The sequence below is a fragment of the Chiloscyllium plagiosum genome, unplaced genomic scaffold, assembly GCF_037043375.1.
Source record: "Chiloscyllium plagiosum isolate Xiang-an unplaced genomic scaffold, Cpla_swu_hap1 HiC_scaffold_6, whole genome shotgun sequence".
NCBI classification, from domain to species: Eukaryota; Metazoa; Chordata; class Chondrichthyes; order Orectolobiformes; family Hemiscylliidae; genus Chiloscyllium; species Chiloscyllium plagiosum.
Window position 1 is genome coordinate 62993457 of NW_028270144.1, and position 26713 is coordinate 63020169.

Here is a 26713-nt window from a genome sequence, read left to right on the forward strand (position 1 = left end):
TAACAAACTATGGTCTATTGTCTTACAGGACCTTGTCTGAGATTCCAAGGATTGTGAATATTTTATAAAAATCCTGACAACTTCAACTGTTGTGATGATCCATAACTTGTACATCTCAGGCCAGTGTGAAAAATAACAATGATATAAGACCCCATGCCAAACATGGAAAGGTCTGGTCTAATGTATTCTCATGACCTGGTGGAGAAAATGGTGAGGCTTACACCGCTTGGGTCTGTGAATATCTCAAATTTCACAGTTGGCTGTGAGCCTTTAATCACTTTTGAGATCCCTGGTTACCATACTGATGACCATGTTCTGGCTCCTGTGAAATTGATGATTCTGCTTAAATAGCCAATGCTATCACGTTATAAATTACATCTTGTTATTAAGACAACTGTTTCCTTTCATTAAAACTCTCTAGTGATTTGTCCTCAAACACTACTAACAAATTAGTCCTTAAACATAGTACAGAGAAAGAGGATTGGTATCAACACTCTACCTGAACCACAAGCTGCCAATGGTTGGTTCTGCAAACAAATGACACTTTTCATGGAAACACAGGAGATGTTACACCTATCCTTTCATACCCTCTCTACAGACCATCCAAGACCTCACACATTCCTTAAAGTAAAAGCAGTGATTTACACATATTTCTTTTAAACTAGCATACTGTACTCATTGCTGAAAGTGTAGTCTCCTCTACATCAGGGAGCCCAAACACAGATTGGGCGATGCCTTTGAAGAACGTGTCCATTCAATCTGCAAGCTTCACTTCTAGCTTCCATTGGTCTGTCAATTCAATTCTCTGTCTTACTCTCATGCTGGCATTTCTGTCCTTGGTACTGTACTGTTCCAGTGAAGCTCAAAGTAAGCTTGAGGAACAGCACCTCATCTTTAAATTAAGCACTTTATGTCCTTCTAGAGTTAGGGGAGAAAGTGAGGTCTGCAGACGCTGGAGATCAAAGCTGAAACTTTATTGCTGGAACAGCACAGCAGGTCAGGCAGCATCTAGGGAACAGAAGATTCGACGTTTCGGGCACATGCCCTTCTTCAGGAATGAGCAGAGAGTGTTCAGCAGGAGAAGATAAAAGGTAGGGAGGAGGGACTTGGAGGAGGGGCATTGGAAATGTGATAGGTGGAAAGAGGTCAAGGTGAGGGTGATAGGTCGGAGTAGGGTGGAGGCGGAGAGGTCAAGAAGAAGACTGCAGGTCAGGAAGGCGGTGCCGGGCTGGAGGGATTCTTGTTTATTTTCTTTGTTTATTTTCTTGTCCCATCACCATTCCCTTTGACTCTGAAGACTAACTCTTCTGTTATTCAGTCTTGCCTGACTTCACCCATACATAGACCTTCCTTATTACTCTTGTCCAACTACCTTGTGCTCCAGACTTATTACCAACTTTTTCCAATTCTGATGTAAGGTCACAGACTTAAATGTTAACTCTTTTCTCTCTGCTAATGTTGCCATAATCTGCTGAATATTTTATGTTTTTTTTATTGGACAAACTTGTAATTTACACAAGTACCTCTTCAATCTACCAGAAAGTAGACTGAGCAAGTGTGGTAGGATGAGGTTGGATAGGAATTGTTAAACCATCTTGTTTAACATCAGGTGAACACACAAGACAACTGCTATATTCAGACCTTTTACGTGAACTAGTACAATTTGTGTTTACATGAAATTAACAATGAATTGAAAGGTCAGTCATGTCAGTCCATCAGCTTGACGCAGATTTAGTTTTCAACTCCTCTCTTGTGTACGCCATCCTTCTTGGAGATGTTTACTGCCTGACTGCTCTTATTTGCTCCGAACAAATATTTACTATTGAGGATAATTTCAATTTTAGGTGAAAGTGTAAACCCTGCAACATTAGCTCAACCATCTATTAAACAATTCTGATTTTAATTTTCATTCATGATAAATAAAACAGAAGGAATTCCAACCCCTTTCTCATTTTTTCCTTTCCTATATGTGCTGCAAAACATGAATATCTCATATTGTCAAGCAGTAACGGGTTTGCGGACTTATTCCTTAAGTAAAATATATAGTTACCCACTAAGACACAGATTGGTGACCTCAGTGATCTCTCCCTTTCCTAAGCTTGAGGTAGTGGATGTTCAATTTAAGGAACATCTTTGAATTCATTGGAAAATTTGGTAAAGAAAAATGCAAAACACTGGTCAGAAGAGTTAAGCTCAGTAGCTTTGTTGATTTGCCATTGTTCATGCAGAAGTAAACATGTATAACATCTGTTAAAGATAAGCCATGCAAAACAAGATTAGAATTTAACTTACCCTTTTCTGTTTCTTTCCAACATATCTAATTCAGTTTTCTGTTCGTACAGTTGATTCAGAATGGCATTCCTCTTACGGTCAGCAGCAGCCTGCATCTGCTCTTTGTAAAGGTTATAAGCAATTTGCTTTTGTTCTTCTATCTTTCCAGCTGGCTCAGAGTTACCAAAGATTGGTTCAGAGGAATCAGGTACTGATGCTGGTAATTGACGTGGTTTCTCTTTTCTCTAGATGTGGAAGGGATAGTTATTACATATATGAATAAGTGTCTTTTGTCATATTAGCTGCAGACAAATAGTCAATAATCAGCAAGTTAGCACATTGTAAATCAAAAGTAATTAATAATAACCACACCAGGCATCATTCTAACTATTAAAGAGGGAGAAGGTGATGGGTTAAAGGCTGGAAAATACTGGTCAGTTGGAAATCTGGCATGATCTCATCAACATTTGTCAAGTACCTTTAAAACAGAGTGAGAAACCACAATTTTTCTGTAGGCACAGTCATTAAAAATGCAAACAAACAATTTATTTGTGGCTATTACCCAGTATTCTGCTTTTTCAATCAGCGCTTGAGTTTCCCAAGCTGTGTGAAGAAGAAGCAGGGCAAACAAGACAAAAGCTTTGCCAGAGTCGTTGATCAATGACATTGACAGACTGAGATCCTTTAAACAATTCAACTACAGAACTGTAGGCTTGCCAATGGTGAAAGGCTTGTGCTCCCAGGACCTGTTCTGAAAGCCTCATTTCTTGGTTTACAGGTGATTGCTAACATTTGGAAGTCATTTCACCCACCCTGCAAACCCTATGCATAGCCTACTCACTCACTTGGGACACCTCACCACCTTTTGCACACTTGCTCCACCGCAAACAACTGTGATACCCGTTCAATTAATCTCATTCAGTTCTTCCCTTTGTCTCATTTCAGGAGAAAACAGCCAGAACAAAGCAAAGAGAGCCCGGGGTGGAGGAGGATCAACGTTTGGCTTCTCACCCCCTATGAAGAGAGGATCCTGGCTCTCAAAGGTGAAGAGAGAGACCACTTTTGCAGGAATGCCAAATCATCCCTGTACAGACAACTGAGTATATAGCACTCTTCATTCCAATGCAACTCCCACAGCAATCCACTGTCAGTCTCATTAATTCCATACTACCCCCAATCATCAGCCACAACTTGGTCTCTCTCTTTTGTCTTTCATGTAGTGCCAGCATCCTCATTATCGACCACTGCAAAATGGCTGGCATACCACAAGGCCATCTCCACAACCTCTGAGCAAAAGTACCAAGGGCTGAGAGAAAGAATCAGCAAGGCTGCCTCTTGCACATCCTACCACCTCAGATACTGACACCTCATTGGGAACTTTAGCCGTAGAAAGCGTGGAACTCCAATCTGTTGAGTACCTCAATGTGACAGCTTCAGAGCTGGTCGAGGAAAAAATGCCCAAGCTGTTGGGACGTGGGGGATTGCTGAGGGCCAGCCACTTGCTCTGCCTCCTAAAGGGGAGGGCCTTGTACTGTCAGTAATCAAGAGTTTTATCAACATGTACAAGAAGGAACAGGAGCAGCAGACAGATATGTGTGATGCTATGGCCCTCGTTGCCCTGAAGCTGCAACAGTGCAGTGAGATATGTGACTGTTAGGCTGCCTCCATGGACACGATGGTGGCTACTAAGAAGAGTCTCAGAGTCTGCTTAGGACACGCACATACCTACAGTCATTCCCCCAGGTGTTTGTCCTTAGAACTGAAGGCATGATGACAGGGGAATGGGGAATCTGTTGAGCACTCTAGGTGCTCATCCTCGCAAGGACACAGGGAAGGAGTCACCCAGCTAATGGATGGAATGAACATTGTCCCCTCTGAGGTCTCCACTCAAGACACTCCAAATGTCACCTCTTCCTCCACATTGCCTGACTTCTTCAACTTTGGAAGTTCTCCCTGAGAATGGTTGATTTGCCTCTGGCAAGAAGATTCTCTGTGTCACCAGTAAATAAACACCTATTAGTCAGCCCAATCAAATCTTCAGTGTCAAGGGGTTCCACTGCTGAGCAGGCTCACTACACCCCAGTATGTATCCAAGAAGTACATGAAGAGGTAGTGAGAGAGATAGAGACAGAGACAGAGACAGAGAGAAAGAGTTTATGAAGAGCACTTTGGTGACACAGAGGACAAAGCACCATACATTGTCTGGCACTTATTAAAAATAGTACTTCTTTGACCTTCCATTTTGTAGTTTGTTTTGTAGCCCCAAATGTACCTGTGCCAGCATGATGCCTAACTTCATGTCTACTCAAGTACACAGATTGTACCATGAATCAATGGCTGTATTGAGAGCCTGCTGCAGCTATTTGGGAGCAAGATTAACAAGGCATATACAGGCAATGAGTCCTGCTGACACCATCAACCCTCTTTCCTTGCCCCATGTCCAAAAATGTTGGTGTAAATAAGGTGACCAGCAATGTCTGGGGCAGGGAGCTGTGCAGCATATAGGGAGCCAATGCTTTAGGATGCCAAAGGATAAGGGATACAGCAGATCTATGTTCTATACGGTGCATGGGTTGGTGAATAATGTTTTGTTTCCTTTAAAATTAATGGATCTTGCAGCCCTTTCCCTCAACGGTTGAGCAACGTATCCTGTCCAATCCATCTGTGTTTGCAGCTGATTTCTTCCTCATTGTGCACTTTCAATTTCCAGTATAATGGAAGCTGACAGTGAGTGCTCCTCGAACAGTGGTTTCCAGCCTCTATCTCTATATGTCCATGAGCTTCCAAACATCCAGGTCTTCATTCTGTAGCCCTTCCCGTGAACCCCATTGCCATGCACCTTCCCAAGTCATCACCCAATCAGATTCCACAGCCTGTACCTGCCCATCTTTGCCTCCCAGTGATGACTATATGAGGTGTGATCATACACTGTACCCCTCCTCCTTGATGCTAGGGTACTCTTGACCATGAACAAACCCCACTCCCACATGACACCCTTTCAATCTATATTTTACCTTCTATCCCTTGTAGATAATGTTGCTCCTTTCACCATTGTCATCCCCTCTTTTCTCAGCCTGCAGCCCTTAGTCCCACAGACTAACTTACCACCTCTCCTTCCCACAACCCTCTTGTTCTCCTTCCATCTCACTTTACCCTTAGTTTTTCTGGATGGACCCGCTGGACTGACCCGCTCATCCCTTGAACGTTCTAAACTGAACAAGAAGTGACCAGACAAGTGGAGTACTGGTGGTGTACAGATCTCCTGAAATCAACACGGACATCCACTACAAACCGACCGACTCCCACAGCTACCTGGACTACACCTCCTCCCACCCTGCCCCCTGTAAAAACGCCATCCCATTCTCCCAATTCCTTCGTCTCCGCCGCATCTGCTCCCAGGAGGACCAGTTCCAAAAACGTACAACCCAGATGGCCTCCTTCTTCAAGGACCGCAATTTCCCCCCCGACGTGGTCGACGATGCCCTCCACCGCATCTCTTCCACTTCCCGCTCCTCCGCCCTTGAGCCCCGCCCCTCCAACCGCCACCAGGACAGAACCCCACTGGTCCTCACCTACCACCCCACCAATCTCCATGTACAGCGCATCATCCGCCGTCATTTCCGCCACCTCCAAACAGACCCCACCACCAGGAATATATTTCCCTCCCCTCCCCTATCAGCGTTCCGTAAAGACCACTCCCTCCGTGACTCCCTCGTCAGATCCACACCCCCCACCAACCCAACCTCCACTCCTGGTACCTTCCCCTGCAACCGCAGGAGGTGCAAGACTTGTGCCCACACCTCCCCCCTCACCTCCCTCCAAGGCCCCAAAGGAAACTTCCATATCCGCCACAGATTCACCTGCACCTCCAAACACATCATCTATTGCATCCTCTGCACCCGATGTGGCTTCCTCTATATTGGGGAGACAGGCCGCCTACTTGCGGAGCGTTTCAGAGAACACCTCTGGGACACCCGGACCAACCAACCCAACCACCCTGTGGCTCAACACTTCAACTCCCCCTCCCACTCCACCAAGGATATGCAGGTCTTTGGACTCCTCCATCGCCAGACCACAACAAAACGACGGTTGGAGGAAGAGCGCCTCATCTTCCGCCTAGGAACCCTCCAACCACAAGGGATGAACTCGGATTTCACCAGTTTCCTCATTTCTCCTCCCCCCACCTTGTCTCAGTCAAATCCATCGAATTCAGCACCGCCTTCCTAACCTGCAATCTTCTTCCTGACCTCTCCGCCCCCACCCCAGTCTGACCTATCACCCTCACCTTGACCTCTTTCCACCTATCACATTTCCGACGCCCCTCCCCCAAGTCCCTCCTCCCTACCTTTTATCTTAGCCTGCTGGACAAACTTTCCTCATTCCTGAAGAAGGGCTTATGCCCGAAACGTCGCTTCTCCTGTTCCCTGGATGCTGCCTGACCTGCTGCGCTTTTCCAGCAACACATTTTCAGTCCTGAAAGGGTTAGCCATACCAACATACTAACTGCTGTGGAGCAAAAGGACTGATCATGATCCACTCCCTAGTCTACAAATGATTTGGAGATGCCGGTGTTGGACTGGGGTGTACAAAGTTAAAAATCACACAACACCAGGTTATAGTCCAACAAAACCTGTTGGACTATAACCTGGTGTTGTGTGATTTTTAACCTAGTCTACAAACGTATGGACTACCTGACTGAGATTACCCAGACATGCCCCTGACTGTGATCAATCACTTCAACTAAGAGGATAAGTGTCCGTCTTTGACTTACTGTGTGGGGACCCCCAGACTGATGGGTTACTTCGCTGAAGACATTTTGAGATATCAGTGCTTGCTGAATGCATATGCAGTGTGCTCATTGTGTAGACCGCTGGCACAGGGGTTCAGGTGTGAGATTGATGCTGTATACTGCAATACAGCCCTTAAATAAGGACTGTTGACCAGCAAATGAGTTGCCTGGTTCTGTGACTTCACTAATTAGCATGGCAAGACAAGACAGGCATGGTCCAAACATGCAGGTATGCATTACACGATTGAGAGCTAAGAATATAAGCAAGTAGCCATGCACTGCAGCCTGGTCCAAACAATGAGCTGGGGCCCTGGCCATAAGCACAAAGTGTCCTTGCAGCAGTCTTTCAATGCTAGCTGCCTGGTGTCTGTGCTTCCTACACAGTTTGCAAATGTCTTGGAAATAAGCATGGTGATCGCAAGAACATGGCAAATTCTAGACTTCAGTGTCAAAGGATGAAAGGTCCGTGCATCTGGTGCCTGTGGATTATGCCCCGAGATGCTCTCTAGTCCTAAGCAGGATAAAAGTCCTTCAAATCAAGCATCGAGCTCTGATTTGCATGGTTGGGCTTGCACCATTTCTAGCTTGTTTGGTGGAGTAGGATGCTGAACATTTATGAAGTGAGTTGAGCCATTAAGAAGGAATTTAAGAAGCAATAAAACCCTCAAGCTGGCAATTTGCTACTGTCTTGCAAAAAAAGCACCAAGTCTCCTATAAGATCCCACCTATTATCATGTTTAAAGTCTAGATTGTATCCAAAGGCCCATAAATGCCTCATATAAACAACTTGATCTCAAAACCTAATTTCAGTAAATACACAAACTGGAAACATAAATGCAACCCAGGGTGGTTTGCAGAAAGCTTTCTGTGGCTGATGCCTTATTTATCTCACATGGTAAAACTAAGTTGAAATCGAAGGTTAGGGTCTGCTCCCTTATCTTGCCTGGGGGAAAGCATGGAGAGCAAACATGGTAGAAGCAGGCATGGCAATAGTAATATTGATACAAGGCAGGAAATTTTGCTTTGGTTTTTTTTTTCACTGTAGTATATTGTCTTTGCCCCTTCAATGATTCTTACATAGATGTCTAAACAAACACTAATTATTATTGTGCTCCTTTTATGTATGCACATATTTCTTAATTATTTACCTGCACATCCAGTCCTTTCTTGTAGGCCTCTATTTGTTCATGCCTCTCCTTCTGATAGTACTGCCTCTGGACAGCAAGACTATAAAACAAAAGACATTCTTTAGAAAAGAATCATACATTGGACCAGTTTGTAATTTTACATTTGACAAAATATGGATCAAAATTGTTCAGAAATCTCTGAGAATTCCATAGACAATAAAAAGATTGAAAAATAAGAACAAACATGAAACAAGAATTAAGAAGCTTACTAAAGAGATTGGGCAGAGATTTACTGAAGGCCAGTCAACAGATTGATAAGAAGTCTATCCCACAGCCAAACAGAGTGCGGGTGGCCTAAATTGTTACAATTGGAAGGAGCTGCTAGCTAATCTGATTGTCTTCAGTCCTTACAAAACCACAGCTCAGTTGTGAACACTGCTAAAACAGCAAGCAGACATAAAATGAAATAACTTAATAGACCCAGCAAAGTTGGGGGCATGGAATGGGGAGAGTTTGTGATATTTTTCATGTTCTCCCAGAAGGGCAAATAAAATCCAGCATATGATCAAGAAATCCGTTTTGATGAAGTTTTTAATGGCGGCACGGTGGCACAGTGGTTAGCACTGCTGCCTCACACCGCCAGAGACCCGGGTTCAATTCCCGCCTCAGGCGACTGACTGTGTGGAGTTTGCATGTTCTCCCCGTGTCTGCGTGGGTTTCCTCCGGGTGCTCAGGCTTCCTCCCACAGTCCAAAGATGTGCAGGTCAGGTGAATTGGCCATGCTAAATTGCCTGTAGTGTTAGGTAAGGGGTAAACGTAGGGGTATGGGTGGGTTGCGCTTCGGCGGGTCGGTGTGGACTTGTTGGGCCTGTTTCCACACTGTAATGTAATGTAATGTAATGTAATCTAATCTAATCTAAGAAAGATTAGAGAGATACAAAAAGACTTTTGGAAGAAAATTCAAGAATGCATGAATGCAATGACGAAAGATTTGCTGTGATGGTACAGTAAAGAGAATATACCAGCATGCACAGAATGAAGTTAGAAATGTAAGTCATGCAGGCGAGAACATAAGGTTGAAGGAGGTTACAAAAATAAAATAGATTGACACAATATAGAGAACTATAAAGGAGCATGAGAATTTTTTTTAAAATCACTACAATGGGAATAGGACCAAGTGGAGATCAGCAAAGATAGAGGTAATAAATGACAGGAACTTTGGATGGAATATGAAAGATCCCATAGTTTTTTAAAATATGGAAATGAACCTACGGAGCCAAGAATCTAAGGTAGCATACAATCATCATTATGTTACAATTATGAGGTTTATTATTATATTTTGGGACTAAAATTTTACATTTAGGGTAAATGAATGGGTTCATGTGACCTGTCATTTTGTTTTATTCATTTGTGGAATGCGGGCAGTGCTGGCTGACAAACATTTTATTGCCTGCCATTCATTGTGCTTGAGAAGGTAGTGGTGAACTGCCTTCTTGAACCATTGTAGTTCATATGCTGTAGGTTAATCCATAATGCTCTTAAAGAGGGAATTCCAGGATTTTGACCCAGCAATAGTGAAAGAACGGCAATATATTTCCAAACAGGATGGTGTTTCCAAGCAGGAAGGGAATTAGCAGCTGGTAATGTTTCCATTCATCTGCTGCCCTTCTTCTAGACAGAAGTAGTCATGCATTTGGATGCTCATGTCTCAGGATCTTTGGTGAATTTCTGCAGTACATCTTATACATTGTACATAATGCTGCTACTGAACATCAGTAGTGGATGGAGTGGATGCTTGTGGATGTGCTACCAACAAGCTTCACAATCACGTTGTGAATTCTGCCTTACACTAATCCTGGTGATTTAATTGTTCATGATCAAAGGAAGGTTTAGTTTGTTTTACTCAGAATGTATTTATGCTGGGAGATAATAACAGCCTCTGATTAACAATGAGTAGATTTTGAGCTCCCAAAGCCCCAGAATCATGTCAGAGATATTGGGTTTAAACAATTGTATTGTAAAGTGTACATTTACTTCTCAGATGAAAGGGAATTCAGATCAAGAATATTTATTCAATACTTTCATAACACCTGGGGGAAGAGGGCCAAGGAAGCCATTTTGGGGTAACATTTCAGGCTTTCCTTGAATTCAATAAATATTTCAGACAGGAGTTTTTGTGTGGTCAGCTAAACTATAAACTGGTTAGTTTTGTGAGCTGCCATTGCTAGGTATGTAAGGGAAACCGTCTTGAGTAAAGGAAATGTAAACCCTGGCCATCTAAGGCTTCCAGAATATTCAATCTGGCATGGCTGGTGGAATCATTTAGTAAATTTTACTGCTGATGGTAGGTTTGAAGAATGCTGTGAAAATTGAAGAAAATGCCTGGAGGTGGTCTCAAATGTTTCTTGACCAAATGGAAATATGGGAAACCACTGGAAACAGCCTTGGACAGTTTATTAAAAGGGCTGTAATTCTAAAGTGTGATGGGTGCTAACGACGGAAAAGAATTGTCATTTATTAATTTAAAGTGTAAGTACCTACAAATGAAAATAGAATTTAGTCAATATGCTTTCAGTCTTTTGTTATAGTAAAACTCCTAAAATTTGACATTTTGTAGTGCCATTCATTCAGCTATCAATTGGAAGTTCAACTATCTTTTTTTTAACTTTATAGGTTTCCATGGAGGTCACAATAATTAGCATCAATATGAAAATAAACTCTTTCAAAAATTATAACATTTTTGAATAATTTATTCCAACTTCAGCCTCTTCTCACCATTTTAGTTCCTTCCAATATTCTTGTTAATTTATTTGAAATTATGCAAGATCAATGCTGGATTATATCATCCATTTTCTAGGTGTGAAAGAGGTTAATACAGAGTTCACTATTACCTTCTCATGGGAGATTAAATGCTGGCCTTCTGAATGACATTCATATAATGTGGCTACTTGCCTTCATGGTAAAATTGCAAACTTGATACATATAGGCTACGTCTCAACAATAAATTGAAACAACCTACTCTTCAGCCAATTGAACTTGTTCCAAGCGATCCATAAACTCTTCATCCTGTCTCTTTTTTTCCTCTCTTTGCTTTTTCTCTTGAATTTGTTCAGTTAGGCACCGTGCGTACTGCTGTTGCTTCAGAAAGACTGGTGGTGTCAAGAGTCTGTTTTGAAATATGTATCCTTTCTGAAAGCAAACCCCAAACATTATTTCTCAGATATATTAGACATAAAATAAACAAATTTTCAATGTTGTATTGAATTTATTACTTTTCAAAATTGTAATTTTTAAGAAGTAAAAGCACACTTTTCAACAATTTTTTTCAAAAATAAATACAAGTTACATTGCTAAAGCAGATGTCTGCAACTGTTCAAAATGTAATGAAAGCAAACGTTTAAACACCAGATGTGCTTAATTGCATATATTCAAAGTAATTGATGTTGAATGCAATAAAATGCCTGTACACAAAATATCCTGCTGTCTCAACTTGAAATCATAGACAAATAGTTAAATGATATATGTTTTAAAAGCTCAATTTACAATGCAAAATGCATTTATAGTAAATCAATATGGGCCAACAACTTCGACATTAATTTACCAATTTTATATTTGAGGGTGGTGATACCATAGTCTTATACTCACTAGACTAGTAAATCAGAGACCCAGGCAATGCTTTGAGGACTTGGATTCCATAACATATGGTGGAATTTGCAAAATGTGTGGAATTACGACTTAGAAATCTAATAATGATCATGCAACTGTTGTCAGCTGTCATAAATAGTTTGGTGCACTAATATCCTATAAAGAACAGGCATATTTGTGCAGCTTCCTTTTAGGGAAAGAAAACCACTACCCTTACCTGATTTGGCCTACATATCACTCACTCTAAATTTTCAACAATGTGATTAACTCTTAACTGCTCTTTGTCAGTTGTATCGAAACGCTAAAACTTTCCTAAAATGGAATGAAACCAGATTAATCACTTGGCATCAACTTAGGTACTAGCAAAAAAGCAACAACTCAGCCATGCTGATCTCACAAACTCCTCCTTATTGACATCTGGGGGGTAGCGACAAAATTGGGAGACTAATCGAACAACAGCTAATATCTTCATACTTCGGAATCATACTTGGCAGACCAAGTACCAGACAACACCTTTACTATCCAAGGGTATGTCCTGTCCCACTGGCAGGACAGACGCAGCAGGGACATAGCTACTAGACTGGGTATGTGGCAAGTGCTGAAGGAACCAAGAGAAGAAAAAACATGCTTGACCTCATCCTCACCAATGCATCTGCCTACGATAGTATTGCTAGGAATGATCAATGCACAATCATGTGGAGACAAGGTCCTGTCTTAACTTTAAGGATACCCTTCATTATGCTGCATGGGATTACCACTGTACTAAAATGGGATAGATTTTGCACAAGGCTGGGCATCCACGAGATGCTGTGGGCCATTATCAGTCTCAGAATTATACTCAAACACAATCCATATCGCATACCTCCTGCTTTAATAGGATCACCTTTGATTCAATAGAGTGATAAGAAAGGCATGTTAGGTTCTGTGCCAGGCATACGCAAGAATGGGGTGTCAACCTGGTGAAGCTACAACATAAGCCTGTTTACATGTCAAACAGCATAAGCAGCAAGTTATAGACAGGGTAAAGCAATTTGACAACCGATAAATCAGATTTAAGCTCTACAGTCCTGCCACAGCCAATGGTGAAAAGTGGTGGACCATTAAACAATTCACTGAAGAAGGAGACTCCACGAATACCCAACATGTCAGTACAAAAGCTATGGTAGAAGATTTGTAACAATTTTGGCCAAACGTGACAAGTGGATGGTCCAACTTGACCTTCTGAGGAGGCCCCCAACCATCTTCATCTTCATCAGTGACCCTCCCTTTGTTGTATGGTCAGATGCAGGATATTTGTTGCTGATTGCATAATGTTCAGCAACATTCATCCTTCCTCAAATTCTGAAGCAGTCCATACCCAAATGCAGCAAGACCTGGACAGGACTTGGGTCAGATTCCTGGCTTGGGCTGACAAGTGGTAAGTGAAATTCGCAGCACACACGTCCCAGGCAATAGTAATTTCCAATAAGACAGAATGTAACCATAACTCCCTGATGTTAAATGTCATTACCATCATTGAATCCCTCTCTATCAAATCCCATTAGCAAGGATTACTATTGATTGGAAACTGAACTGGACTACCTATATACAGTGGCTACAAGAGCAGATCAGAGATTAGAAATCCTGCAGTGAGTTACTTTTCTCCTGGCTCCTTAAGTCTATCCACCATCAACAAGAAAGAAGTTATTATATGATGTAATAGTCCCCACCTGCCTGGATGAGAGCGGCTTCATCAACAATCAAGAAGCCTAGTATCATCCAGGATGACACAGCCTGCTTGATTGACACCACATCTGCAAACTCTCCATCCCTCCATCACTGGCCCACTGTAGCAGCAGCGTATACCAGCCACAACATACGTTGCAGAAATTCATTGAAGTTCCTTTGTCAGCACCTTCTAAGCCCATGACCACTACCATATAGCAGGACAAGTCATGTTCAACTGTAGGCCACTGCTAACAGGTATTCTCCCTTCTCCCCTCTTTCATTCACACCCACTCATTCTACTTTAGCATTGCTGCCAATATTGCAGGTGGCCTGCAAACCCTCTAAACAGCATCAAGAGACCCAACCAGCTTCTGTGACTTGAGAAAATGAAGTTGATGAAGTTCAAAGCCTGATTTCAGATAAACTTAAAGAACTAATAAGACTTGTAGCTATCAATGCTTCCATAAAGAATTTGAACATTTCCACAAGATTTTCAAGATCTCTCTGAGATATGTCAATCTGTGTAATAATGGTCAAAAGCACCTCCAGAAAGTAAATCCACTTTCAGGTATATGGCAGATGATATTCTTCCAATAAATTCCTAAACCAAAACCCAAGGGCTATCAAAGTTTAGATGTCTTCAAGCCTCATTCTAAAAATTACAGTGGCATCTGTTGCATCTCCAGAGGCAGCTTGCCCATGTGGTTGCACAGAACTTGGGTCAGCTCTGATTCATTGAATTGCTGCTATGGAAATGCACAAGGGAGCTATTATTCCCAAACTTTTATTTAATTCAAAATAGACACAATGTCTGGATATGTTCCCTTCTCCTACGGAGCACAAGTTCCTGAATATGAATAAATGTGGCTTTGAACAAACATTAGTGAGTCATATTCCAAGCCCAATTGAGATTCTTAAACTGGTTGTTGTGTACTTCTTAGTACAATTCAGTTTTCAACCTTTCAAATTCTCTACATTGCCCTAGTTCCAGCAGAATTTCTATGGGAATGAATCACAAAAATCTTAAACACAAAGAATAGACTGTCATTTTTGCCATTGAAAAGTCATTGGATTTTCACTTTCAAATATTTAAGTTTTGGGTCTTTATGATTACAGGTAAAATATACTTAAAGCAAATAATTCCAGAAACAGCACATTCATGCATTGTTTATGCCTTACATAAGAGTCTTTGCACTTTGAATTCTTCTTTCTCTTTTTGGCTTCAGCGACTCCTATATTGAATGCTGAAATCCTTTGGTTGATTTCTCTGTTAGCCAACATTTCACACTAAGACATAACAGAAATACATTAACTGCAATTAAGAACAAAATGGATAAAAATGTCAAGAGAATATTTGTAGCACACATTGCCATTTAAAGTACACAAAATTAATTATTTCCTACATCTGTATACATACAATCAACAGTGATTACACTGTCACTATTAGACTAACTTCTAATTCCATATTTTATTGAATTCAATTTTAATCATAGAGGAGCCATAGATTTAAGGTGAGAGGGGAGAATTTTAAAGGATATGCTAGACAAGCTTCTTACTCAGAGGGTAAAGTGAGGTCTGCAGATGCTGGAGATCAGAGCTGAAAATGTGTTGCTGGAAAAGCGCAGCAGGTCAGGCAGCATTCCTGAAGAAGGGCTTATGCCCGAAACGTCGATTCTCCTGTTCCCTGGATGCTGCCTGACCTGCTGCGCTTTTCCAGCAACACATTTTCAGCTCTTACTCAGAGGGTGGCAGATACCTGGAATGCACTGCCCAAGAGGTGGTAGAAACAGACATGATAGCAATATGCAAGAGGCATTCAGACAGACACATAAACACGCAGGGAATAGAGGGATGAGGACCTTGTGCAGGCAGATGGGATTAGCTTAGAATGGCATCATGGTTGGCACAGTCATGGTAGGCTGTCAGTGCATATTTAAAGTTCAACATTTAAGAAAACTATCAAAGAATTACAGCATTTGGTGGAATTTAATTCCCAATCTTAGAGCCGGGTTTGGAGGTGTAGGGATGTGTGTTGTATAATGAGGTAGGAAAGTGCAGGGTGAAGATTCCATCATATTCCTTCCCCACACTAATTTAGTCCATGATGGGAAAGCTCGAGGGTGGCCTTTCCACTGGATCTAATTGAGGCCTTTAGTGGTCAGATAAGGTAACTGAAGGGCCTCAAGTATCATCACTGATACTGAGCCAGAGTAAGACTCTCCCAAAGTGTTGTACTTTAAATTAAACTCATTCCTTTAATCAATGGGGCCTTCTTGTCTGACCTACGTGAACCAAACCCATACATCTTGAAATACCAGCACAGAATCACCAAGTCACTTTTCCTTTACCTGTACACAACACTCTAGCTGTGGCCAGCCAGCTTGATGGCTGAACCGAGGAGATTCTAATCTCCTGGTTACTGTTTTTAAATTCAACGTTATACATATTGACAAACACGTGACACACTACCAGTGAACAGTCAAAACAAAATTACAAAGAAATGGGATCCTGAAAACAAATGCCTCAAAGTCCCCCTATAACCAACAGGAAAAGCAATACACAGAACCAACAAAGTTAACTGCATCACAATCTTCCAAATAAAAACACACAGAGAGCAGCTGAATAAGTGCATAAAAGGAAACCCATATGCCAGCATTCCCAGTGAAATGAACTCTTCCCAGAGATGCACAAAATGCAATATACATATGTAAACACAATTCAATCACAAAATACATAAGATACAGCGCAAACACAATGTGCATGTAAGGGTACAGTGCAAACCACGAGAGTCCATTCGAAGACATAGTCCACTCATGAGACAGAGTCCACTCACAAAATGGGGCTGCCCCCGACACAGGGGCACTCCCAGAGTTCGCCATCTCACCCAGAATCCCAAACTGGAACCTGCCTCCGATAGCAGGGTTCACTCCCGACGGCAGGTCCTCCTTCCAATGGCAGGGTGCACACACTGCACACAAAGACTTGGCTCCCCCATGAGGTCCGGTCCACTCATACCACCACAATCCACTCCCTGAGGCCTAGCCCCCACACAACAAATTGGCCTACTCCATGAGGTTGGGCTCACTATGGATGTTCAGTCCATGCACAGGAATCGAGGCAGGGCAAGTAACAGCTGACCATCGAACAAATAATAAGTCCCAACTCCAAGTTCCCTCTTCCACTCCCACATCTTCTCAATATCACAATACCGCTGGTACAACTAGCCAGCTGAAAACTCAGTTCCCCAAGGAAAAGGAATAAACCCAGCAGTGCTACTGGCTGTACCCTGTCAGCTTAAAGTCAGTTCATGAAGAAGGGGAAAAAAACAGCTCTGTTAAAAAAAAGGCCCCACCAATCACTGGCTGTGGCCACCCAGCTCAAGAGCCAGTTTCTCACAAAGAAATAAAACCACAAACAAAATCCCCCAGGGCTACTAGCTGTGACCAGCACAGCTCAAGAGCCAGTTCCCCATTAATGAATAAACCCAAAAACAAAAACCCAGGGACATACTGGCTGTGACCAACCAGCTCAAGAGCCAGTTCTCCATAATCAAATAAAACCAACAAACAAAAACCCACAGTAACACCAGCTGAGGCCAGCCAGCTCAGAGTCAGTTGCCTGAACTGAGGAGATCCTAATCTCCTGGTTATATTTTTAAAATTTTATCAAACTGTACAAAATACAAACAGTTAACAATGAACAACAGTTCAATGAACAACGACGCTGCTCAGGGTGGCTAACCCACCTTCCGGCTCCAGGCGACAGGCATCAGGATGGCCTGCCCACTTTGCAGCTCTCAGGACGGCCTACCCATCCTCCAGCTCTCGGGGTGACAGCTTTCAGGACCACCTACGAGTTTCCTTGCTTACAGTAAGGCCTCTCAGATCCAGGGACACACAAGACAATGCAGGTGATAAAACCAGCCAGCAAAAAATAAAGCAGAGTCCATTACCAAAGCCAGTTCACTCTGGTATGCAGAGTTCACTCCTGAAGGCAGCAAATGCAACCTCACAGTGCCTATACAGGTGTTCAGTCTCTACAGAGGCCTATTCCATCCACGGAGGTCCAGGCCCAATCACAGAGATACAGTTCATTGTAAAGATACAATTAAATCACAGGGACTCAGCCCACTCCCGAAGGCAGAGCCACTCTCAAAAGGTAGACTCCACTCCAGTATGCAGCAACTTCTCACCTCACAGCACACAAAAAGTGTTCAGTGTTCTGCAGAGGTTTGGTCTATCCACAGAGGTCCAGGCCCAACTCACAAAGGAACAGTTCATCTGGAAAGGTGCAGATGACTCACAGGGGCTCAGTCCAAACACCAAAGAGTGAAAACACATGCAAAAAAGAAAGTGCTCTGGAGAGTTACTTTCTGGGAGCCAGAAGGCCTGATGACAAGCAGGGATCGCTTGATTGTAATTTAATCGCATTAAGCCTCCCAGAATGACCATAGTCATGTTTCTAGCTGGTGCACCCATTGTGACCATTTAGTTATACCCATTACCTTCAAGGGAAAGATAAGCAACAGTTCTGTTATATTTTTGTCAATCACACCAAAGGTTCTGACATAATCTAATAACTTTTCATTCAATAAACTATTATATGACAAAATTACTCATATCAATGCTGAATAAAATATTTTTCCACAAGAAGAAATAGAGTTCCAATGCCCCAAATGGAAAATATGAAATTTTGCTAGTTGCTTATCATTTCAATTTATTAATTATCTGCTAGAATTTTATATATTTGAACATTACATGCTAATATGGCTGATCTATATTCCAATTTTCTGCCCATTCACTTAACCTGTCTATATCTACCTAAGAATTCATTCTATCATCTTCACTACTTGCTTTCCCAATTATTTTTGCAGCATCTGTAAACATGGTGATAGTACATTCATTTTTCTCATCCAAGTCATGAATATATATTGTAAACAATTTTGGCCCCAGCACTGATCCCTGTGGTACACCACAACTTACAGGTTGGATCCTGAAAATGCCCCCTAATCCAGACTCTGTCTTCTATTAGTTAGCCAATCTTCCAATCATTTTACAGGGTAACTCCCTCCACAGATACACCAAGTGGGACAAGTGGCATTCTAGCAAAGTCTGATGTTGATTAGCTAGAGATGGTTCACCTTAGCTTTCAAAAACAATGATGCCATGAGCAGCTAAAAGAACAGCCCAATTCTCTGCTATTTAAACAGTCTAGTCTCCCATACAGGTTGATACACCTTGAGTACCTAGAGCAAAGTCAAAGATTTCTGTGCCCTATCTGTCAACATTGTAATATGCTACTCATAATAATTACCATATATAACTTCCAAGGATGCCAAGATGTTCAACTCCAAAACTATGGGTATTTTCAACTTCATTACTTCCACAAGAGTATCGATCGGCTCATGAACTACTAGAAATCCCAGGTAACGAACAGTGTGATTGAGGTCAGATAGGAAGAATACAATGTAGCCATGATAGTCAGTCAATGTTAAAAATCACACAACACCAGGTTATAGTCCAACAGGTTTATTTGGAAGCACTAGCTTTCGAAGCGCCACTCCATCATCAATGGACAACCACCTAATGAAGGAACGGTGCTCCGACAGGTAGTGCTTCCAAATAAACCTGTTGGTCTATAACCTGGTGTTGTGTGAATTTTAACTTTGTACATCCCAGTCTAACACCGGCACCTCCAAGTCATGATAGACAATATCCAACTCCTGTAAAGCAGAGACCTGAAAGAAAGAATAGATACCAAACAACTTACAATCCCCACCAAGGAAAAACTGGTGAGTTAATTGCAGATACTTTCACTCCTGTTTCAATTAAGCATAATTCTACTTTGCCAAATTTCACACTCACTGTAGAGCAAGTCCACATTGCTATATGTAAAACCTCACCCTGACCTGACTCTCAGCAGAACAGCAAATTAGTTTAACATTGAGGAGAAAGGGAGGGTGTAGCACTGGATGGGGTCCCTGCGCCTGATGGTAGTGGTGGTCATGGTTACTGGTGGTAGTCTCATTAGAAGTGTCTCCTCATGGACATTTCTATCTCTCACTGCTTCTACTGGGTGGTCCTTCAGCATCCTGTCTCTGGTTGATTTGAAGGAGGAATCTAGGAATATGATGTGATTGAACAACTTCAGTAGGTCCAGGGACGTGGAAATCAGTCCTCCCCTTTGGCTTGCTGTACTCATAAAACCTCTGCCAAAGCTATGTCACATTACTGCTATCCCCAAAACCCTTGTCAGTACCTCAAAGATCCAATGTAGACTTCCTTGAACAGGCTTTCTTGCATAAATGTTTTTATCATGATCATTGTCTGCTCAAGCATATTGAAGCCCTTAGATGCCATAATCAGCTGCGCATCCTCAATCTAGTCTTCAACTACCAGATGGTTGGATATTTCTGTTCTATAGAACATAGAACATAGAACATAGAAGAATACAGCGCAGTACAGGCCCTTGGGCCCTCGATGTTGCGCCGATCCAAGCCCACCTAAACTACACTAACCCACTATCCTCCATATACCTATCCAATGCCCTCTTAAATGCCCATAAAGAGGGAGAGTCCACCACTGTTACTGGCAGGGCATTCCATGAACTAACGACTCGCTGAGTGAAGAGATCCACAAGTCTGTCCAGCTCCTTAGTCATCATGTGGAATATTTGACTAGAAGAACCATTTCTTTCCTCCATAGTGTTAAGGGGATATATGTGGGGAGCCTCTGCCTGAGTTTGGCATGTAGGTCTGACTTCCTCTGTCAATATCTGAACCTCCAACATCCGGTTCTCTCATGGACAGTGACAGTCTCAACTCCTCCACCATCCGTTTCATTTCAGCCAGGCACCTTTCACCTTCATCCATCAAGACCTTACACATGTACCATGTGATCCTGCTGACTGCACCAGAAATTTAACATAAGATTTGAATACATGGAAAGCCCAAAAATCAAGAAGTGGAGATTCTTCATTCCACTGACATAAGGTCATTACAAATAGGAATGTAAATTAAGATAATAAGATAATTATTTACAGCATTTACATGCAATGAGGTTGTGTTAACATTGGGTTTGAGAATCCTTTTTGCAGTTCTTTCTTTCCTAGAGCCCTCCCCTCCCCTATCAGCTTTCCGTAGAGACCACTCCCTCCGCGACTCCCTTGTCAGATCCACACCCCCCACCGACCCAACCACCACTCCCGGCACCTTCCCTTGCAACCGCAGGAGGTGCAACACTTGCGCCCACACCTCCCCCCTCACTTCTCTCCAAGGCCCCAAGGGAAACTTCCATATCCGCCACAGATTCACCTGCACCTCCACCCACATCATCTACTGCATCCGCTGCAGCCGGTGTGGCCTCCTCTATATTGGGGAGACAGGCCGCCTACTTGCGGAGCGATTCAGGGAGCACCTCTGGGCCACCCGGACGAACCAACCCAACCAACCTGTGGCACAGCATTTCAACTCCCCCTCCCACTCCACCGAGGATATGCAGGTCATTGGACTCATCCACCGCCAAACCACAACAACCCGACGGTCGGAGGAGGAGCGTCTTATCTTCCGACTGGGAACCCTCCAACCGCAGGGGATGAACTTGGACTTCACCAGTTTCTTCATCCCCCCTCCCCCCACCTTGTCTCAGCCGGATCCTTCCAGCCCGGCACCGCCTTCCTGACCTGCAGTCTTCTTCTTGACCTCTCCGCCTCCACCCTACTCCGACCTATCACCCTCACCTTGACCTCTTTCCACCTATCACATTTCCAACTCCCCTCCTCCAAGTCCCTCCAACCTACCTTTTATCTTCTCCTGCTGAACACTCTCTGCTCATTCCTGAAGAAGGGCCTGTGCCCGAAACGTCGAATCTCCTGTTCCCTGGATGCTGCCTGACCTGCTGTGCTGTTCCAGCAATAAAGTTTCAACTTTGATCTCCAGCATCTGCAGACCTCACTTTCTCCTTTCCTAGAGCCCTCCTTCCGGAAAGCCACCCTTTCTTTCTAGAGATAGTCTATTCAATACCAGCTTCCCTCCGTCACTGTCATGATATTAAATAAGATATAGTTTAATGCATGAAAGTAATCAAGTACAAGTTATGATGATACTTTATGGTATGATAGACATTGTTACAAAGATGACGAGGAGGCCTGGATCCCCCAAGATCTGAGCTATTCACCCCAGACAAGTCCTTATAACATCATCAAATTGGGTGAATGCACTTGACTCTCCCCTAGCCAAGTTCTTCCAGTGCATTAACAACACTGGCATCTACCTGACAATGTGGAAAACTGCCCAGGTATGTCCTGTACTTAAAAGCAGGACAAATCCAACCTAGCCAATTACTGCCCACCAATCTACTCTTGATCATCAGTAAAATGTTGGAAGGTGTCATGATAGTGCAATCAAGCAGCATCTGCTCAGCAATAACCTCCTCAGTGACAAGTCAGTTTGGGTTCCGCCAGGGCCCCTCAGCTCCTGATCTCAATACAGACCTTGGTTCAAACAATGGACAAAAGAGTTGAATTCCAGAGGTAAGGTGAGAGTGACAGCCCTCGACATCAAGGATCAATTCGACCGAGTGTTGAATCTAGCACCCCTAGCAAAACTGGAATCAATGGGTGTCAGGGGAAAACTCCCTCTTGGTTGGAGTCATTCTTGGCACATAGGAAGATGGTCATGGTTGTTGGAGATCAGTCAACTCAGATGCAGGGCATCTCCACAGGAGTTCCTCAGGATAGTGTCCTAGGCCCAACCATCTTCAGCTGCTTCATCAAAAACCTCCCCTCCAATTATAAGGTCAGAAGTGAGGATATTCACTGACGGTTGCACAATGTTCAGCACCATCCATAACTCTTCAGATACTGAAGCAGTCCATATTCAAATGCAACAAGATCTAGACAATATCCACAATTAGACATACTAATGGCAAGTTACATTTGCACTACACAAATGCCAGGCTATGACCATCACCAATAAGAGAAAATCTGACCACTGCCCCTTGTTACCATTGCTGACTCCCCCACTATCAAGCTCCTGCGGGTTACCTTTGACCAGAAACTCACCTGGATCTGCCACTTAAACACAGTGACTACAAGAGCAGGTTAGAGGCTAGGAATACTGTGCCACCTAACCCATCTCCTGACTTCTCAAAGCCTGTCCATCATCGACAAGACACATGCCAGGACTGTGATGGAACACTCCCCACTTGCCTGGATGGGTGCAGCTCCAACAACACTCAAGGAACTTGACACCGTCCAGAACAAAGCAACTTGCTGATTGGCACCACATCCAAACATCACTCCTTCTACCACAAATGTTCAGTAGCGGTCGTATGTACTATCTGCAAGTTGCACTGCAGAAATTCACCAAAGATCTTAGACAGCACCTTAGAAACCCATGACCACTTCCATCCAGTAGGACTGGAGCAGCAGATACATGGGAACACCATCCCTCGCAAGTTCCCCTCCAAGCCACTCACCATTCTAACTTGGCAATATATTGCTGTTCCTTCACTGTTGCTGAATCAAATTCCTGGAATTCCCTTCCCAACAGCATTGTAGGTCAATCTACAGCAGGTGAACTACAGCAGTTCAAGACAGCAGCTCACCACCACCTTCTTAAGCACTAGTGTCAGACAATAAAAGCTGACCAGCCAGTGAAGCCCACACCCCACAAATGAATAAAAGAAAATACTCAGCATTGACCTTTTCATAACCAAACACACAGCACTACATCCTTCCCAAACATTTTGCCCATTATTAACAGTTATGTTAACATTTATATAATTATATTTATCTCTATCCCATCTCATTCCAACTCTCTGACATCATAAATTCAGGTGTTCTGGAGGTTTCATTTTTCTTACATAATTCATTTCCTGTTGACTTGGGGCCTTGATTCTAATCTTGATCATGTGATGTCTAAATTCCTTTAAATTGAAAATCTTTTTGTCTCTTAGGTGTCCTTCTTGGAAAAAAACATTCTTGCTGAACCAGGAATTTGATCCACTACCTCATCTGGATTATCGTTAATTTCCTAAACTTCCTTCACAGAGGGCTTATTTCATGCTGATACAGACAATTGGCCCACAACATCATCCATGGGATCTCTAATCTTATGAATGCCCTTCAGGGAGTATAGCTCTTTTGAACCAGGCACTTTCTTCCATGTAGTTTACAACAATTTAATTTCTTCTTGACTGTGTCCTGAATCTGTGAACATTGGTCATCCCACTTCAGTTTGGCTTTCGTGGAGTCATATGTAGCTCATCTGTGTTCTGTGTGAAATCTTTACTGTCAATTTGTCAGCCAAACTGTGCTGAAGTATACTGACTCTCTACTTCAACTTGTTGATGCTTGCTTTCACTCCATGTGGCTACTTTACTGGTAAACGCAATATGTTCACTTCTTCAATCATACTACTTGAGGTTTGATGAGCCAACTGATCAGTGACTCTGGTAACTGTTGATTTCTACTTGAAAAATGACGCATTTAAAAGTTCTCTTGAACTTAAGTTGTCTCATCATCTGGTATAAGTCAAATCTGCTGTGCTTATCAGCTGTGTTGTTGTCTGAACAACTTCAGTTAAAAATTTATCAGCTAGGTCAATTAGGCTATAATAGTGCATTATTTTCTCATCATTTGAGTTTTCTCACAAACGTTGCTGATATTTCTGACCTGAACACTTTTTGCTGGTGATTGGAATGGAAACCAGTTCTGCCTATAGTGTATCATTGCCATCATGTTAATAGTATGCAAAAATTCACTCATGCCAACAGAGATATTTTCAATGTATTCTGTATACCTGTTGGATTCCACCATGAGTATCGGCAACCCTATGAAATCTAACAGCTGGCCTTGGACTAGGTGTTCAACAATGAACATTTTCTTGACATGTGTTTCCTTGCCTGACAGTTCTTTTACCAGTAGTCATATCACTGATGTCTCAAAATTGATTATAGCATACCTTTAATCTTGAGATCTATACCTCCCTGAACACATAATTTCACAGTTGTAAACTGTAATCTGTTACTTCAACCAATGTATAAGACCTAACTATGCAGTGACACTAGCTTGGTACCAAGCTTAAAGTTAATGAAATGTTCATTGATATGAACCTCTTCTTGCCAAAACGATTGGCTTGAATCACCAATTTCTCCTAGGAATACATCAGATTTCTCTATTGTAGGTAGCTCCACCTTGCCAATATCTCTATGTGAGTAGCTATTTGACCTTTTGCTACTCTGTGCTACTTTGCACATCTTCTGGAAGCAATCTGTTATTTTGCAGATATATTATTTTTTTACAATATCTGAACACTGCACAGCTTGTGCCTCTCAGGTTTAGTTGCTCCATAGCATTGACACTGACTTTCACTATTTTCTGTCTGAATTATTCTCTGACAGGCTTCTCATGTGCCATATCATGGTTTTGTGTATCTTATGAACTGAATGAATTCTACTGCATTCTTATGATAAGGTTGATCTTCTCCTCTTAGGAATTCCCTGTTGTTCTTTCTGATATCTGCTTCCAGAACCTCTGAATTCTTTCTCCAAAGTCAAATCTTCTTTGCACTGTAATGGGCGGCACGGTGGCACAGTGGTTAGCACTGCGGCCTCACAGCGCCTGAGACCCGGGTTCAATTCCCGCCTCAGGCGACTAACTGTGTGGAGTTTGCACGTTCTCCCCGTGTCTGCGTAGGTTTCCTCCGGGTGCTCCGGTTTCCTCCCACAGTCCAAAAGATGTGCAGGGTCAGGTGAATTGGCCATGCTAAATTGCCCGTAGTGTTAGGTAAGGGGTAAATATGGGTGGATTTCGCTTCGGCGGGTCGGTGTGGACTTGTTGGGCCGAAGGGCCTGTTTCCACACTGTAATGTAATGTAATCTAATCTAATCTAATCTAAATTTGACGATGACTTATCAGCAAATCCAATAATAATCAGAGTCATACAGCATGGAAACAGACCCTTTGGTCCAAGTAGTCCATGCCGACCATGTTCTCAAATCAAACTCGTCCCACTTGCCTGCATCTGGCCCATATCCATCCAAATCTTTCCTAGTCATGTACTTATCAAAATGCCTTTTAAATGTTGTAACCGTACCGGCATCCATCACTTCCTCTGGCAGTTCATTCCACATACGAACCACTGTCCAAACGCTCATGTATTTTTAAAAATTTCTTCTCTCGCCTTAAAAATATGCCCCATAGTTTTGAACTCCCTCACCCTAGGGAAAAGACCCTTGCTGTTCATCTTATCTATGCCCTTCATGATTTTATAAACCTCCATAAGTTCATTTGTCAACATGGACTTTTGTAAAACATTTGACAAGGTTCTGCATGGTAGACAAATTAGTAAAGTTAGATCACATGGGATTCAGGTGAGCAGTGAAGAAGATTATCTAAGATTACAAAGAAATCTTGATCAATTGGGTCAATGGGCTGAGGAGAGGCAAATTTGGGTTTAATTTGGATAAATGCATTTTGGGAAAACAAACAAGGGCAGGGCTTATACAATTAAATAATTCTGTCTCTTATTGTTACATCCAGGCCCCATTTAAGATTTCTCAATTTGTTATTTCTCCAGACTGGACATCCCAAATCTTTAAATACCAGGTGAGGCGAGATGAACTGGCTTGCCAGTTGGTTGGTTGCAGCAAGGTTAATTTGAAAATACACTCCTTCCCTTATGGATACTATTCTCCCAGATCCAACTTACCTTATGCTTAAAAAGTACCCAATTTAACCAGTCTTGTTCAGTTAACAAGAAATGAGTTCAATAATCAGCACACATGAGAAGGAATATATACTCAACACGCATAAACACAGAAATGAGGTCAGTGCAAAAAGATAAAAGTTTTTTTAAAATATGTACAGATCAGGTTGTGAATTATTTATAAACAATGGATAGTTGATGTCACAGTCATTACAAGGTTACTGGCAGCATTGATGATGAAGTTTAACAGTCGGTCTCACTATCCTCAATTTGGCAGATTAGTTGAGATTGTATAGCTCTAATTCCTTTCGACTGATTGAATTCCAAAATTCAGGGTGAGAGAGAGAGTCTTTTTGTTGTCCTATTTTCTATTAGCTGGCTATTGGCTAGCTGACTTCTAATACACAGACTCTGCGGCAGCCTTTACCAACAACAGAGAAGTGACTGGGGATAGTTCTTCAACTG

The 26713-nt window shown here is 42.4% G+C and overlaps 1 protein-coding gene across 5 annotated transcripts in view; it reads right to left on the minus strand.

Moving 5' to 3' along the window:
• The window catches only part of LOC122550602 (coiled-coil domain-containing protein 81-like), a 104845-nt gene that overhangs the window by 12179 nt on the left and 65953 nt on the right, over positions 1 to 26713 (minus strand). For all 5 annotated transcript variants that reach the window (XM_043691572.2, XM_087988041.1, XM_087988038.1 and 2 more), the window contains 4 exons: positions 14719 to 14826; positions 11207 to 11376; positions 8209 to 8287; positions 2293 to 2516 (listed from right to left, as the gene is read on the minus strand). In XM_043691572.2, coding sequence (XP_043547507.2) covers positions 2293 to 2516; positions 8209 to 8287; positions 11207 to 11376; positions 14719 to 14826 — 581 coding nt within the window. The remainder of the gene's footprint in view (positions 1 to 2292; positions 2517 to 8208; positions 8288 to 11206; positions 11377 to 14718; positions 14827 to 26713) is intronic.